This window comes from Tachyglossus aculeatus, chromosome 3, assembly GCF_015852505.1.
Source record: "Tachyglossus aculeatus isolate mTacAcu1 chromosome 3, mTacAcu1.pri, whole genome shotgun sequence".
Lineage (NCBI taxonomy): Eukaryota > Metazoa > Chordata > Mammalia > Monotremata > Tachyglossidae > Tachyglossus > Tachyglossus aculeatus.
Window position 1 is genome coordinate 42195524 of NC_052068.1, and position 16367 is coordinate 42211890.

General features: G+C 41.7%; 1 protein-coding gene across 1 annotated transcript in view; it reads right to left on the minus strand.

The window, feature by feature from the left end:
- Positions 1–16367, minus strand: part of PCDH15 (protocadherin related 15) — a 702056-nt gene that overhangs the window by 471661 nt on the left and 214028 nt on the right. The window contains exon 5 of the mRNA XM_038743373.1: positions 15235–15354. Coding sequence (XP_038599301.1) covers positions 15235–15354 — 120 coding nt within the window. The remainder of the gene's footprint in view (positions 1–15234; positions 15355–16367) is intronic.

Consider the following 16367-nt stretch of genomic DNA (forward strand, 5'->3'; position numbering starts at 1 on the left):
ATCCCACATATTCAGTCTGTCACTAAATCCTGTCAGCCCTTCACAATTTTTCTTATCCTATCCCACTTTGATTACTGCATCAGCTCCTTCCTGTCCACCCTGCCCCCTGCCTCTCCCCACGCCAGTCCATACTTCATTCTGCTTCCTGGATCATTTTTATGAAAAAATGCTCAGTCAATATTTCCCCACTCCTCAAGAACATCTAGTGGTTGTCCATCCATGTCCACATTAAACAGAAACTCCTTACCATAGGGTTTAAAACACACAATCACTTTGCCCCCTCTTCCATTACCTTGCTGCTTTTCTACAGCCCAGACAATACACATCACTCCTCTAATGTTAACCTATCTTCATCCTGTCTATCTCACTGCTTACCTCTTGCCCACATCCTGCCTCTGGCCAGGAATGCCCCATCATTTCACATCCAACAGACAGTCACTCTCGCCACCTTCAAAGCCTCATTGAAGTCACATCTCCTCCAAGAGGCCCTCCCTGATTAGGCTTTCATTTCCTCTTCTCCCACTCTCTTATGCATCACCCTTGGATTTGCATGCTTTATTAACTTCGGCCTCACTCCCATGGCATCTATGTCCATATCTATAGTTGATTTTTTTATATTAGTGTCTGTCCCCTCTAGGTCATAAGCCCGCTGTGAGCAGGAAGCATGTCTACCTACTCTGTTATACTGAAGTCTCCCTAGCTCTTAGTACAGTGCTCTGCACACAGTATATGTTCAATAAATATGATAATAATAATAGTAAATACAATTGAGTGATTCATCGATTGAAAATTGATGATGGGGCTAGAATAAAACATTCTTTGCATCTATGGATATTTTTAATATTGAAAATATTCCTAAGAAACAGCAAAAGCTCAAAAGATATTAAAACAATAAAAATCATTTTCCTGCCTGAAAACTGTTTAAAGATTACAAATATAATAAATCTGAACTTTGCTTGATGTGGGGAGAATAAATACATTTTTAAAGCCCTAAGCTAAATGTATATAATTACATTGTAATATTTGTATTTTTCTGACAATGTGTAAGATATCCAGTCACACATACACATGCCATTCATACCTATGTTAAACTTTAAGGTCAAACTTATTCAGTGAACATGAAGTTCAGTATATGTGAAAAGTAACAAATTATATTTTCTTCAATAGGGTCATGATGGCACTTTCACAGAAGTCTAATGCTGGCAAAAGTTAGGTGATGGGAGCAAAATAAAAACAAAACATATAATTCATACATAAATCCATTGTTGCCTATCACACCGAAAACTATACTTGTACAGAAATGAATTTTTTTGAATGATCTGGTATTCCTGAACCAATGTCTAATATGGCTGATTTAACCAGATAAGAAGAACCAGCAATGGTAGGAGTTTGCACCAAAATATTTCACACTCTACCCTTGTTACTCCAGGATGGAAGATGGACAGGATAAGAATGGTAAATAACTAATTGTACTTTATCAATCAATCAATCAATTGTATCTACCGAGTGCTTACTGTGTGCAGAGCACTGTACCAAGTGGCAACAGTTCCAATGTCCTGGCACCATCATGGCTTGTCAAGCTGAAGGCCACTTGCAATTTTTATTATATCCTAGCAAACTATTTTGATCATTTACTTTTTTCTATGCAGTAAAGGCTGAAAACATAGGACCGCGGTTCTATTTCTGGCTCTGCCTCTTGTCTGCTGTGTGACCCTGAGAAAATCATTCAACTTCTCTGTGCCTCAGTTACCTCATCTGTAAAATGGGGAATAAAACTGTGAGCTCCATGCAGGGCAGACACTGTATCCAATCTGATTAGCTTGTATCTACTACCCCAGCTCCTTGAATAGTGCCTAGCATGTAGTAAGCTCTGAACAAATACCATTAAAAAACTGGAGAACTAGAATTTTAAAAAATATCTCTGAAAATGAATGAAACCCTACTTTGTCAGTCAATTGTATTTACTGTGCACTTACTGTATGCAAAACATTGTACTTGGGAGAGTACAACATAACAATATAACAGAATTGGGAGGCACATGTGAGCCCACTGTTGGGTAGGGACTGTCTCTATATGTTGCCAATTTGTACTTCCCAAGCGCTTAGTACAGTGCTCTGCACACAGTAAGCGCTCAATAAATATGATTGATGATGATGATGATTACCTAGCCAAAATGAGCTTACATTCTAGAGGGGAAGATACATCTTAATATAAATGAATAACTATAGATTTGTACATAAGTGCTGTGGGACTTAGGAAGGGGTGAATAAAGGGAGCAAATCAGGGTGACGCAGAAGGGAGTGAGTGAAAAGGAAATGAAGGCTCAGTCAGGAAAGACCTCTTGGAGGAGGTGTGCCTTCAATAAGGCTTTGAAGGTAGGGAGAGTAATTTTCTGTCAGAAATGAAGGAGAGTGTTTCATGCCAGAGCAGGATGTGCTTGTAAAAACTAAGATGATTCTACAACTCAGAGATCTCTAGGTTAATTGTTGACTCAAGTCTTTGAGATGTTCACTCCATCAGTAGTGTAAAGATTTCAAGGACTAATGCAATTTTAATGCAATTATTTCAATAATATTAAAAAACTTGTATACTTCTGTTGCATCAAAATTTACCAAAGACATGACTTTTAGGAACTTTATTAATTCCCAAACTACTGCTGTTGCAGCAGTTTGCTAACTAGCTGATAGTAGAGTGCTTTAAGAGACTGTCCCCACTCATTTCTCCTCTTAGCATGCCTCTAGTAGATAAAATGTCTGAAAATTACAAAAAAAAGATGATCACCTTTCTTTTAATCATTCTTACCATATGGGAATTGCTTTCAGCCTTTTTCCCCATTCAAACATTAACATATATAAAAAGTCAATGTGGTAATGTGATTTATTATGTGAAGTGATTTTAACATGATTTTATTAATTGTGAGGAGCAGCATGGTACAGTGGAAAGAGTATGGGCTTGGGAGTCAGAGGGCATGGGTTCTAATCCCGGCTCTGCCACTCGTCTGTTGTGCGACCTTGGGCAAGTCACTTCACTTCTCTGTGCTTCAGTGCCTCAGTTCATTTGTAAAATGGAATGAAGACTGTGAGCCCCACACTGGACAACCTGATTATCTTGCATCTACCCCAGTGCTTAGAACAGTGCTTGGCACATAGTAAATGCTTAACAAATACCAACATTGTTATTATTATTATAATTATTATTATTAATGGCAATAAGACTCACATACCAGAGGAAATAAGCTTTTCATTATATTCTGAGAGGACAGTTAGAATATATCATCCAGATTTGATTAGGAGGTATTAACACTAATGTGAAAAATCTGAAGAGACCCCAGGAAAATAGAACTTAATTGTGCTGGGGTCTATGGAAGGGCTGCAGATATCAGCATTTTTTCCCATGGTATACTGAGGGCTCATTGTGGGCGGGGAATGTGCCTACTAACTCTGTTGTATTGTACTCTCCCAAGCACTTAGTACAGTGCTCTGCATAGAGTTATTTCTCAATAAATACCACTGACTGATTCATTAATTGATGCACAGTCTCCACTTGATCTTGTCTACATCACTGCCAACTCTTGTCCATATCCTGCTTCAGTCTGGGAGTGCCCTTCCTCTTCATATCTGACAGGTGATCCCTCTCCCCACCTTCAAAACCTTATTAAAAGCACATCTCTTCCAGAAGGACTTCCCCAATTAAGCCATCGTTTCCTCGTCTCCTACTCCCTTCTGAGTAGCCCTTGTAATTGGTTTTGCAGCTTTATTGATTCCTCCCTCCTCCAGATAGGATTTATGTACATATGAGAAGCAGCAGGGCCTATTAATAGAGTACGGGACTGGGAGTCAGGAGGGTCTGGGTTCTAATCCCCTTTCAGCATGTGTCCGCTGTGTGACCATGGGAAAGTCACTTAACTTCTCTGTGCTCAATTACTTCATCTGTAAACCGGGGCTTGAGACTAGGAGCTCTATATGAGACAGGGACTGTGTTCAACCTGATTATCTTGTATCTGCTCCAGTGTTTAGTGCAGTGCCTGGCATATAGTAAGTACTTAACAAATACCACAATCGTTATTACTATTATAATCCATAATTTATTTATTTATTTAATTGTCTGTCTCCCTTTCCAGACTGCAAACTCCTTGTAGGTAGGGAATGGGCTTACCAACTCTGTTATATTGTACTCTCCCAAGCGATTAAAGTACAGTGCACTGCATACAGTAAGTGCTCATAAATATAAGTGATGGATTGATATTCTGTGTGAATCTTAATGCACCTAATCTAGAGTGTATACTATTTCCCTCATTCCCCCATTCCTCCCACCTTATAAAACTCTAGCCCCTTCCCTCCTCCCCTCCTTAACTTCCATCTCCAACTGCTCACTCTCCAACGACTTCTTCCCCTCTGCTTTCAAACATGTCCATGTCTCCTCCATCCTAAAAAAACCTTCCTTTGACCCCACAGTCCCCTTCAGTTATCACCCCATCTCCCTTCTACCCTTCCTTTCCAAACTCCTGGAACGAGTCATCTACACTCACTGCCTCAAATCCTCTCCTCCAACTCTCTTCTGGATCCCCTCCAATCTGGATTCCATCCCCTCCACATCACCGAAACCTCCCTCTCGAAAGTCACCAATGACTATCTTCTTATCAAATCCAATGACTCCCACTCCATCCTGATCCTCCTCGACCTTTCATTTGCCTTTGATACTGTGGACCATCCCCTTCTCCTCAACACATTAACCAACCTTAGCTTCACTGACTCCATTCTCTGCTGGTTCTCTTCTTATCTCTCTGGCGGTTCATTCTCGGGCCTTTGAGGGTTCCTCCTCCCCATCCCATCCCCTAACTGTAGGGGTTCCTCAAGGGTTAGTTCTTGGTCTATTCTCCATCTGCACTCACTCTCTTGGTGAATTTATTCATGGCTCAGTGGAAAAAGCGCAGGCTTGGGAGTCAGAGGTCATGGGTTCGATTGCCAGCTCTGCCATTTGTCAGCTGTGTGACCTTGGGCAAGCCACTTAACTTCTCTGTGCCTCAGTTACCTCATCTGTAAAGTGGGGATTAAGACTGTGAGCCCCACGTGGGACAACCTGATCACCTTGTATCCCACCAGCACTTAGAACAGTGCTTCACACAGAGTAAGCACTTAAAAAATACCAACATTATTATTAATTTATTCACTACTATGGCTTCAACTATCATCTCTACATGGATGATACCCAAATCTATATCTCCTCGCCTGTTCTCTCTTCCTCCCTCCAGGCTCGCATCTCCACCTGCCTTCAGGACATCTCTACTTGGATGTCCTCCCACAACCTAAAACCTAACATGTCCAAGACTGAAGCTCCTTATCTTCCCTCCCAAACCCTGTCCTCTCCCTGACTTTTCCATCACTGTGGATGGCACTGCCATCTTTCCCATTTCACAAGCCTGCAACCTTTGTGTCATCCTTGACTCCACTCTCTCATTCACCCCACATATCCAATCCATCACCAAAACCTGCTGGTCTCACCTTCACAGCCTCACCAATATCTGTCCTTTCCTCTCCATCCAAACTGCTACCATGTAGTACAATCACTCATTTTATCCCGACTGGATTACTGCATCAGCATCCTTTTTGACCTCCCAACCTCCTGTCTCTCCCTACTTCAGTCTATATTTCACTCTGCTGCCCCAATTATCTTTCTACAGAAACGCACTGCGCACGTCATCCCCCTCCTCAAAACTCTCCAGTGGTTGCCTATCAACCTCCATATCAAGCAGAAACTCCTCACTATTGGCTTCAAAGTTTTCCATCACCTTGCCCTCTCAATCAATCAATCAATCGTATTTATTGAGCGCTTACTATGTGCAGAGCACTGTACTAAGCGCTTGGGAAGTACAAATTGGCATCACATAGAGACAGTCCCTACCCAACAGTGGGCTCACAGTCTAAAAGGGGGAGACAGAGAACAGAACCAAACATACCAACAAAATAAAATAAGTAGGATAGAAATGTACAAGTAAAATAAATAAATAAATAAATAGAGTAATAAACATGTACAACCATATATACATATATACAGGTGCTGTGGGGAAGGGAAGGAGGTAAGACGGGGGGATGGAGAGGGGGACGAGGGGGAGAGGAAAGAAGAGGCTCAGTCTGGGAAGACCTCCTGGAGGAGGTGAGCTCTCAGCAGGGCCTTGAAGGGAGGAAGAGAGCTAGCTTGGCGGATGGGCAGAGGGAGGGCATTCCAGGCCCGGGGGATGACGTGGGCCGGGGGTCGATGGCGGGACAGGCGAGAGCGAGGTACAGTGAGGAGATTAGTGGTGGAGGAGCGGAGGGTGCGGGCTGGGCAGTAGAAGGAGAGAAGGGAGGTGAGGTAGGAGGGGGCGAGGTGATGGACAGCCTTGAAGCCCAGGGTGAGGAGTTTCTGCCTGATGCGCAGATTGATCGGTAGCCATTGGAGGTTTTTGAGGAGGGGAGTAATATGTCCAGAGCGTTTCTGGACAAAGATAATCTGGGCAGCAGCATGAAGTATGGATTGAAGTGGAGAGAGACACGAGGATGGGAGATCAGAGAGAAGGCCGATGCAGTAGTCCAGATGGGATAGGATGAGAGCTTGAATGAGCAGGGTAGCAGTTTGGATGGAGAGGAAAGGGCGGATCTTGGCAATGTTGTGGAGCTGAGACCGGCAGGTTTTGGTGACGGCTTGGATGTGAGGGGTGAATGAGAGAGCGGAGTCGAGGATGACACCAAGGTTGCGGGCTTGTGAGACGGGAAGGATGGTAGTGCCGTCAACAGAGATGGGAAAGTCAGGGAGAGGACAAGGTTTGGGAGGGAAGACAAGGAGCTCAGTCTTCGACATGTTGAGCTTTAGGTGGCGGGCGGACATCCAGATGGACATGTCCTGAAGGCAGGAGGAGATGCGAGCCTGGAGGGAGGGGGAGAGAGCAGGGGCAGAGATGTAGATCTGGGTGTCATCAGCGTAGAGATGATAGTTGAAGCCATGGGAGCGAATGAGGTCACCAAGGGAGTGAGTGTAGATTGAGAACAGAAGGGGACCAAGCACTGAACCTTGGGGAACCCCCACAGTAAGAGGATGGGAGGGGGAGGAGGAGCCTGCAAAAGAGACTGAGAAAGAACGACCGGAGAGATAAGAGGAGAACCAGGAGAGGACGGAGTCTGTGAAGCCAAGGTCAGATAACGTGTGGAGGAGAAGGGGGTGGTCCACAGTGTCAAAGGCAGCTGAGAGGTCGAGGAGGATTAGGACAGAGTATGAGCCGTTGGATTTGGCAAGCAGGAGGTCATTGGTGATCTTTGAGAGCGCAGTTTCTGTGGAATGAAGGGGACGGAAGCCAGACTGGAGGGGGTCGAGGAGAGAGTTGTTGTTGAGGAATTCTAGGCAGCGCGTGTAGACAACTTGTTCTCCTACCTAACCTCCCTTCTCTCCTTCTACATACCAGCCTGCACACTCCACTCTTCTGCTGCTAACCTCATTGTGCCTCATTCTTGCCTGACCCACTGTCGACCACTGCCCCATGTCCTATGTCTGGCCTGGAATGCCCTCCCTCCTCAAATCCACCAAACAATCATACATCCTCCCTTCAAAGCCCTACTGAAGGCTCACCTCCTCCAAGAGGCCTTCCCAAGCTAAGCCCCCCTTTTTCTCAGCTCCCCTTCCCCGCGGTGTTGTCCTGACTCACTCCCTTTGCTCTACCCCACCTCCTGCCCCACAGCACTTGTGTATATATTTACATATCTATAATTCCATATGTCTATATTAATGCCTGTTTACTTGTTTTGATGTCTTTCTTCTTCTAGACTGTGAGCCTGTTATAGGCAGGGGTTTTCTCTCTTTTTTGCTGAATTATACTTTACAAGCACTTAGTACAGTGCTCTGTACACAGTAAGTGCTCAATAAATACGATTCATTCATTCAATCGTATTTACTGAGCGCTTACTGTGTGCACAGCACTGTACTAAGTGCTTTGGAAGTACAGGTTGGCAACATATAGAGACGGTCCCTACCCAACAGCGGGCTCACAGTCTAGAAGGCGGAGACATACAACGAAACAAAACATATTAACAAAATAAATGGAATAGTAAATATGTAGAAGTAAAGTAAACAGAGTAATAAATTTGTACAAACATATATACAGGTGCTGTGGGGAGGGGAAGAAGGTAGGGCTGGGGGGATGGAGAGGAGGAGAAGAAAAAGGGGGCTCAGTCTGCAACTATCTTTCTTTTCCCTGAGATAATCCCTCCCTCATAAAATACATTGACATCTGTGATTGTAAAGACCCCCAGGTAGATCTCCAGGTGGTTGTTTCAAATTGCTAATTTTTATTGAGTTCTGGCAAGTGGCCAGACCAAAAGAGAGAACCTATGAGAAAGTGTCAGTCAACTCACACTTCTGGATAGGGATTGAATACCCACTTAGTTTCTTTTGCACACATCAACTTTAGCCTCCTGCTACAGGAGAGTCTTGGCTGATTCTCCTTAGTTGCTGAACCTAACTAATATTCTTTATCAGATAACTACAATGTGGAAACTTATTTTTCCTTCTCTGATGATTTGTAGAGTAGGAGTAATAAAAAGTTGTTTTTTCAGTTTGAAGACAATATTGCTGAACATTAAACATCAGTATTCTTCACTCTGGAATCAGAAAGATGAGCTTGGGAATGTTAATAGGTGGGCCCCAAAGTAGCCAAATTCTTCATCTGGCAAGAAGAATGCAGCAGCACTCCATTGAAATCCTGGATATCCAGTATATTGATGAACCAGACCACTTATGCAACTTTTTTTCTTCCCAAAGCTGTCTTGTGGCCTTTCACAGTTCATTAACACTTATTCTTGTGTTAGGATAGGCTAAAGACCCTGACTGTCTCTGAAACTGTCCCAAGCAATACCTGAGAATTAGTGGCATTAAGAAGATTATTGTAATATATAAACACTATAGATGCTCTATTTGAGGTTGAATAAAGTAATAAATAGAATTACATTACGATGCTAATTTCCTTTTTAGCATAGCAAAATACCCATTATCTTTTGGTCTTTTTTGTTGTCATAGCAGCCCTATAAAAATTATCTTTCCTCATTCAGCTACATGTTTCACCAGATCTTATAAAAGTAAATTGCTCTCCTGAAGGAAAATTCAAAACTGTTATCTATAAACAGTGGACATTATGCTACCCTTCTGAAAGCGTTTTGAGAAAAGGGGACATATAATAGTAGCAATACATAAGTGGTTCTTACGTAACGTCTAAAGCCTAAGAAGTTCAAAGTGTGATAAAATGTAATTAATTTTAAAAGCTGGTCCATCAGGAAGAACTCTACTATAACCCTGAATTTTTCTTCTGTCTCTTAAATAGGCTTTTATTGTTTCATATGGAGATTTTACCTTCTTTGTTCTGTTCCTTTGGGCTTTTAAATCTCCCAGTTCCTTTTGCTTACCCTTTCCCCAATTCATCAGTCAACTCAATCCTTCCTTCAGTGTCACCTTTGAACACAGGCAAGGAACTCCTTTTCCCACTGAATCAGCCAGTTCTAGGGTGATTTAGTCTAAATTGTGGGGATTACAGGAAATCTCACAGCACAGTGTAAGGTGACTGAAGGGTGGCCATTCATCTGGTTTTATACTGGACAGTCCAGTTTTGATCTGGTCTTTCTTCTGACTGTCCGACTATGGCACGGGATGTCTTATGACCAGGATTTTCATCATACAGGCTCAGACTTCCTCTGCTTCTTCAGTACCTGTGGCTCAGAAGTGGTAAATGGGACCCAGAAGAGTAAAGCACTGATGCTGGGCAAAGGAGAACATGAAGGGTTACTTTGGGACCACACTTTAGGTACTGCAGATTTCCATTAAAGGTGTCCCCTGACAGTAAAAGACTATACAACATGGAATGTAGTAGTTGCCATTATAAAAATATTCACTGAGGGTCTATTGTGTGAGGTATACTATACCAAGTGCTTGGGAAGTATAAAACAAGCACAGGAAGTTATCTCTGCCACTCCAACAGGGGAGACAGAGAAATAATCAACTGCAGACAAATAAGTATGTACTGAGCATAAATAAATACATAGAGGCAATAAGGTGCTAAAGGGTTAATAAGAATTGTCTTCTCATGCCATGGAGTCATCTTTGACCAATAGCAAGATCAAACTGGGGCAATAAAATTACTTTGGGAAGTCTTGCTGGAGGAGGTGAAATTGTAGGATTTTGGTATTATGAAACATTGAGGGGTGGCTGATTCACTGGAAAAACGGAGTTTCTTGCCTTAGGGAGAATGGGAGCAAGAGATCAGAGATGAGCAAGACAAGAGCAGGGTACAGATAAGGAGGTGATAGTGGGAGGAGAGAAGAGTGATGAAAAGTGAAATGGAGAAGTAATTTACAGTTACATCTGGTATTCACAAGTGGCAGCACTGTGATCACCCTAGCTCAGTAATCGAAAGGCGGGTGGAACCACCATTTAAACTTTTTTTCTTAAAACTGAAAATTAAGTTTAAAGTACAATTAAAGTACCATCACTGCCAAATCAAGGGAAGGCCAAAATGCCCTTAGAGATTTGTTTTTTTTTTAATTTTGATTTTGGAAATGAAGTAACAGATTGGGGGGTGGTCACTGAGGCTTCCTGAGTTACTTGGCAAGGCCCTACTGGGGCAAAAATATTCATTCATTCATTCAATCGTATTTATTGAGCGGTTACTGTGTGCAGAGCACTGTACTAAGCACTTGGGAAGTACAAATCGGCACCATATAGAGACAGTTCCTACCCAACTACAGGCTCACAGTCTAGAAGGGGGAGACAGACGACAAAACAAAACAAGTAGACAGGAGTCAATACCATCAGAATAAATAGAATTACAGCTATATACACATCATTAATAAAATAGAGTAATAAAAATGTACAAATAAAATAGACTAATAAAAATGTACAAATAAAATAGAGTAATAAATATGTACAAATATATACAAGTTCTGTGGGGAGGGGAAGGCGGTAGGGCAGAGGGAGGGGGGCAATGGGGAGGAGGAGGAGAGGAAAAAGGGGGGGGCTCAGTCTGGGAAGGCCTCCTGGAAGAGGTGAGCTCTCAGTAGGGCTTTGAAGAGAAGAAGAGAGCTAATTTGGTGGATGTGTGGAGGGAGGGCATTCCAGGCCAGAGGTAGGACACGAGCCAGGGGTTGACAGTGGGACAGGCAAGAATGAGGCACAGTAAGGAGGTTAATGGCAGAGGAGCAGAGGGTGCAGGTTGGGCTGTAGAAGGAGAGAAGGGAGGTGAGGTAGGAGGGGGCGAGATGATGGACAGCCTTGAAGCTGAGAGTGAGGAGTTTTCACTTGCTTCAAAGGTTGATAGGCAACCACTGGAGATTTTTGATAAATAAAAATCCATGGGATTTATTTTAGGTGTTTATCAACAGACAAGTCCGCCTGTGATATATTATGGAATTTTCAGTTTAAAAGAAATGTTTTTGATGGTTATATTTTAAGGGGAAAGGCATACGGTTTTATTCAAAATCCATCATTTGGCAACTTAATAATGAACAGGCAGAAATAAGTTGGTGTTAATGAGAATTTGGAGATCAGTAAGGATCTTATCTTGTCTTATGCCGTCAGGTCAGTTCTGACCCATAGTGACAAGAGAGTCGAGGGTAGAGGCTCGAGTTTACTGCACGGAAGGTGGCAATGGTAAACAACTTCCTTATTTTTACCAAGAAAACTCTGGCTACACTACCAGAATGACTGCAGATGGAGAGCGGGGCGTTCTGGGACTGATGTGTCCCTGGTGTCACTGTGTGAAAATGGCTAATACGATCTAAAAATTGTGCTTTCCACTCTATTCACATAGCCTTTTCAAAAGACTACTTTGTGTAATGCTTTATTCTTTGCCTAATGCTTCAAGCTGAACTGCGGGATTATTAAATGTATGTTCTGTCACCTAAAGATGAAACTGGTTGTTTAAGGTCTCTGACTGATAATAGTGCAGAAATTAAATAACAGCTTATCTTTTGTTATGGTGAATCAGGAAAATGCTCAGAGCATTCCTTTATTTTCTCAGATGCCAGGCTGGCTTGCTAAAGTACATTTTTCTTTGTTGCAATTTAAAAACGGCAAGTGGCTGATTGGCCCTTCGGTTCAGCTGGTTATGAAGAAACATATTTCATTTGAACTACACAGATCCCTGAAACCAAAAACAAGGTTTCTCAGAAGGGAGAATTGTCCACTCTGGTTAAGTAGAGACAGTGTCAATGACACAAACATAAATGTCAGAAAAAGAACGGCAAAGGTATGTTCTTCTTCAGCTTTCAGACAAGCAACAGAAGGAAAATAACTAAACTATAAATACCGCCATTATGAATTAGAAATTGACATAGAAGCTACAGTTTACTTTTAATTTTTCAAGAAATATGAATATTGTTAACCCTTTGTTTAGAGGGCTTTGAGCAGTGTGCTGACCTATCATCTTTTTGGCCCTACTGAGAGCTCACCTCCTCCAGGAGGCCTTCCCAGACTGAGCCCCTTCCTTCCTCTCCCCCTCGTCCCCCTCTCCATCCCCGCCATCTTACCTCCTTCCCTCCCCCACAGCACCTGTATATATGTATATATGTTTGTACATATTTGTTACTCTATTTATTTATCTTACTTGTACATATCTATTCTATTTATTTTATTTTGTTAGTATGTTTGGTTTTGTTCTCTGTCTCCCCCTTTTAGACTGTGAGCCCACTGTTGGGTAGGGACTGTCTCTATATGTTGCAACTTGTACTTCCCAAGCGCTTAGTACAGTGCTCTGCACACAGTAAGCGCTCAATAAATACGATTGATGATGATGATTGATGATCTTTTTCCACATTGTAAGCCCATTTTAGAGAACAATCACAGACTAGTATTCATTCCCCCATCAAGAGGAACAAAATTTTCTAGATATGTGCAGGTCTTCATATCTCAGCAAGTTTCAGAGCCCAAAACAGGTCATAATCAATTGATCAATCTAACAATATAACAGACACTTCCCCTGCCCACAGTGAGCTTACAATCTTGAGAAACCACAGAAAACCTGGTTGTGCCAGATTTATCACTTTATGTAGGGCACTGAATCAATTATTCTCTTTCACTGTGCTTCAATATCTCCCAGAAAATGAGTCCTCTCTGCCTCCCAGGGGTGTTAGGAAGACAGATGAGACCATATTTGATGAGGGCTTTAGGTGTCTCAGAGGAAAATATATTGAGGCTATTTAAGATCAACATCCAAAGGGCAAAATCTAAAGGAACTTAATAGCTGCTTCCCATCTTTACACACTCCTGCATTGTCTTTCTTTCTTCCTGTCAACAAACTTCACCCCAGCCTTGGAGACTAAATGTCAAACAGCTGTCCTCCACAAAAAGATTCACATACGCTTACTTGTTCCTCCCAGATTATCTGGCTGAACATGGAATTGGTTGTCTTTTGAACAGACCAGCAGTGAGTGAGAAAACCAGAAAAACTTGATTCTTACCAATAGCATCTTACATACACTAAATGTGGGGAGGTGAGAGGAAGAGATTTGGAGTACAATAGCCTCTAGATTGCTCTACTGGTAACCTTTTTGTCTATATATGTTTTTAAACCATTCACTAGCACAATTCTAAAATGCATATCAAAAAGGCATATTTCATTCCCCTGCTTAACCCCAAGACAACATTAATCTCTCCAAATCATATCATCGGGCACCCTGATGTTTCCTCTGTATTATCACCTATTTATACAACCTTACCTTCTCAGGGTCGCACCTGGAGATTTTCCAATACTCTACCAGTCTCGACTATGGGAGGGAGAGTCATGCAGAGACAGACCCATTCCATTCCAAGCTTGGGCAGTGGCTAACGAGTGGAAGGCAATCTGCTAAAAGTCAAAACACACCTGTGCTGGCCATAAGCGGCATGGGAAAGAGTCTAGGGTGGAGACTCAAGTTTAATGCAAGGAAGGAGGCAATGGTAAACCAATTCTGTATTTTTACCAAGAAAACTCTATGGACGCACTACCAGAATGACTGCGAGCCTGTTGTGGGGTAGGGACCGTCTCTATATGTTGCCAACTTGTACTTCCCAAGCACTTAGTATAGTGCTCTGCACACAGTAAGCACTCAATAAATACGATTGAATGAAATGAATGAATGATGTTCTCCAAGAAGAACCTGGTGGTTTTAGCAATGTATCTAAAAGGAGTAGAACGGACTACTCTGCTTTTGCTGCTAATTGATCTTGAATTAATCAATGGATGATATTTATTGAGCTCTTACTACGTGCAGTACACTGTACTAAGAGCTTGGGAGAGTGCAATACGGTGGAGTTGGTAGACACAATTCCCTTCAAACAAGGAGCCTATACTCTAGAAGATGAGGGTGTTGTTGGTGTTTTTCCAGGAATTCTTCTCTGGCAGGGGGAAATTATTGCATTGTGGTTCCCTGGGATAAAGGAGACATGTGAGAGCAACTACCTAGCACCAGGTATAGCCACCCCTTTTAGTCCAGGGCCACCAGCACTCCTCCAGAAAGGGATGGAGGAGCAGGTCCTCGAGGAGTTGGGACTGGAGTATGTCCAGCATAGACAATAGTCTGACTTTCGCATTAATGCGTTTTAATATGGTAAGACAAGCTAAAATCCTGAAGTGGGCTGGGTTCAAGCACCTCAGTGCCCACACATAAGAAGGATTTGTTAAATCACAGTTATTGGTTAAAAGGGATGATATGGTGCTGTGGGGAGAAGGGTTTCCTACATAGCTCTGTCTTTGCATCTTTGCCAAATATAAAATAGACATGTGTGTGTGTGCATGTGTGTGCATTTTCAGAGGAAATAAGTGAGAATAAATTAGAACAATTTGGCAAAGTATATTTGGCAAAGTAAATCCCTGTAAGAGAATAAGACTCTGCCAGTATTGACTATCAATCAGTGCGGATGTTACTCAAAATAATTTTTCCTCAAAAGATTGAAACGACGTCTGTAGACTTTCAACAATAGTGTCTGTGCTTTTCTCTAAAGAACTTGATGGCTTTGATCTAAAAATAGCAAAGCCGAAATTAAAGATAGAAAACAAGCAGAAACAGTGCATGGCTGTTATAACTGATATACACAAGAAAAGATATGTTTTAAATGTACTTAGTGGTAAGAATATTATTGGTGATGTGATTCTAAGGAGAAACAGTACCATTAAAACAAATTAGGTATAAGCCTTTCCTGGAATTTCTACAATGAATGTTCATTAAAAAGGAGCTATTCACTTACCGAATCATCAGGATTGTACTGAATAACATATTCTATCTGGCCATTAGGACCATCATCTATGTCGGTAGCTCCATTGTCTCCTGAAAATCCTGTGAAAATGGTGGTCCCAACTGGAGTTAACTGGATGAAGGAAAAAAAAAAGCTTCAATTCTTCAGTTCTCATTATTAGAGTACAATTCATAATCATTCTTAGTTCTTTTTTGAGTGTCTACTGTATGGAAGCCCTATGCTAGGAGCTTGAAAAGTGAAAAGCTCAGCTGCTAAATTCATAGCACTTCATGGAAACTTTTTGCATAAGAAAAACAAGTATTTTCATATAAAAAAATTAAGCTGGGAGAATTTAAGCATATATCTTTGGTTGAATGAAGTGGAGATTTCTTTTGGAACTTTGAAACCCTTCCACTGAAATGCTGTTTTGTTTTGTGCATACATTTGTAAAAATAATAATGTAAACATAGTGAATGACATGGAGGAAAGGAATAGAGGGTTCTGTTTTGTGAAATGACCAATTTTTGTCATTAGGGATACACCACCTATTTTCTCCAAGCTTTAGCCCTAATAACCCCTCATGGACCTATTATCTGTAATTTCTTTTTACACTTCAGTCATTTATTATTATTTATTGAACACCAAAATAGAGAGCTACACTAGGCATATAGGGGCTTATTATAAAAGCAAAATATATAGTTCTTATCTTCAAGAAACTTACAAATTATTAAGGGAAACAAGTCAACACAAATTTGACATATATCAAACTGGGAACAGGAGGATATAAGACCTAAGCTAACAGTAAAAATAAGCAAAATACAATAAAAGAAATAGAGAATAAATAAGGTGGTCAAGAAAAGGTACACTTCAAGTGTGAGCTTGGGAGAAGAAAAAGTGTCAGCTGGGGTCTAGTTGCAAGAGGAGAGGTAAGAAGAGAGCTGGAGTGGAAAACCCGTGATCTTATGGTCAGGAGAAAATACTACTACTACTACAAATAATAATAATGGTATTTTTTAAACACATACTATATGTCAGGCACTGTACTAAGTGCCAGGGGGAATACAAGCAAACCAGGTTGGACACAGTCCCTGTCTCATATCAGGCTCACAGACTTAATTCCCATTTTACTGATGAGGTAACTGAGA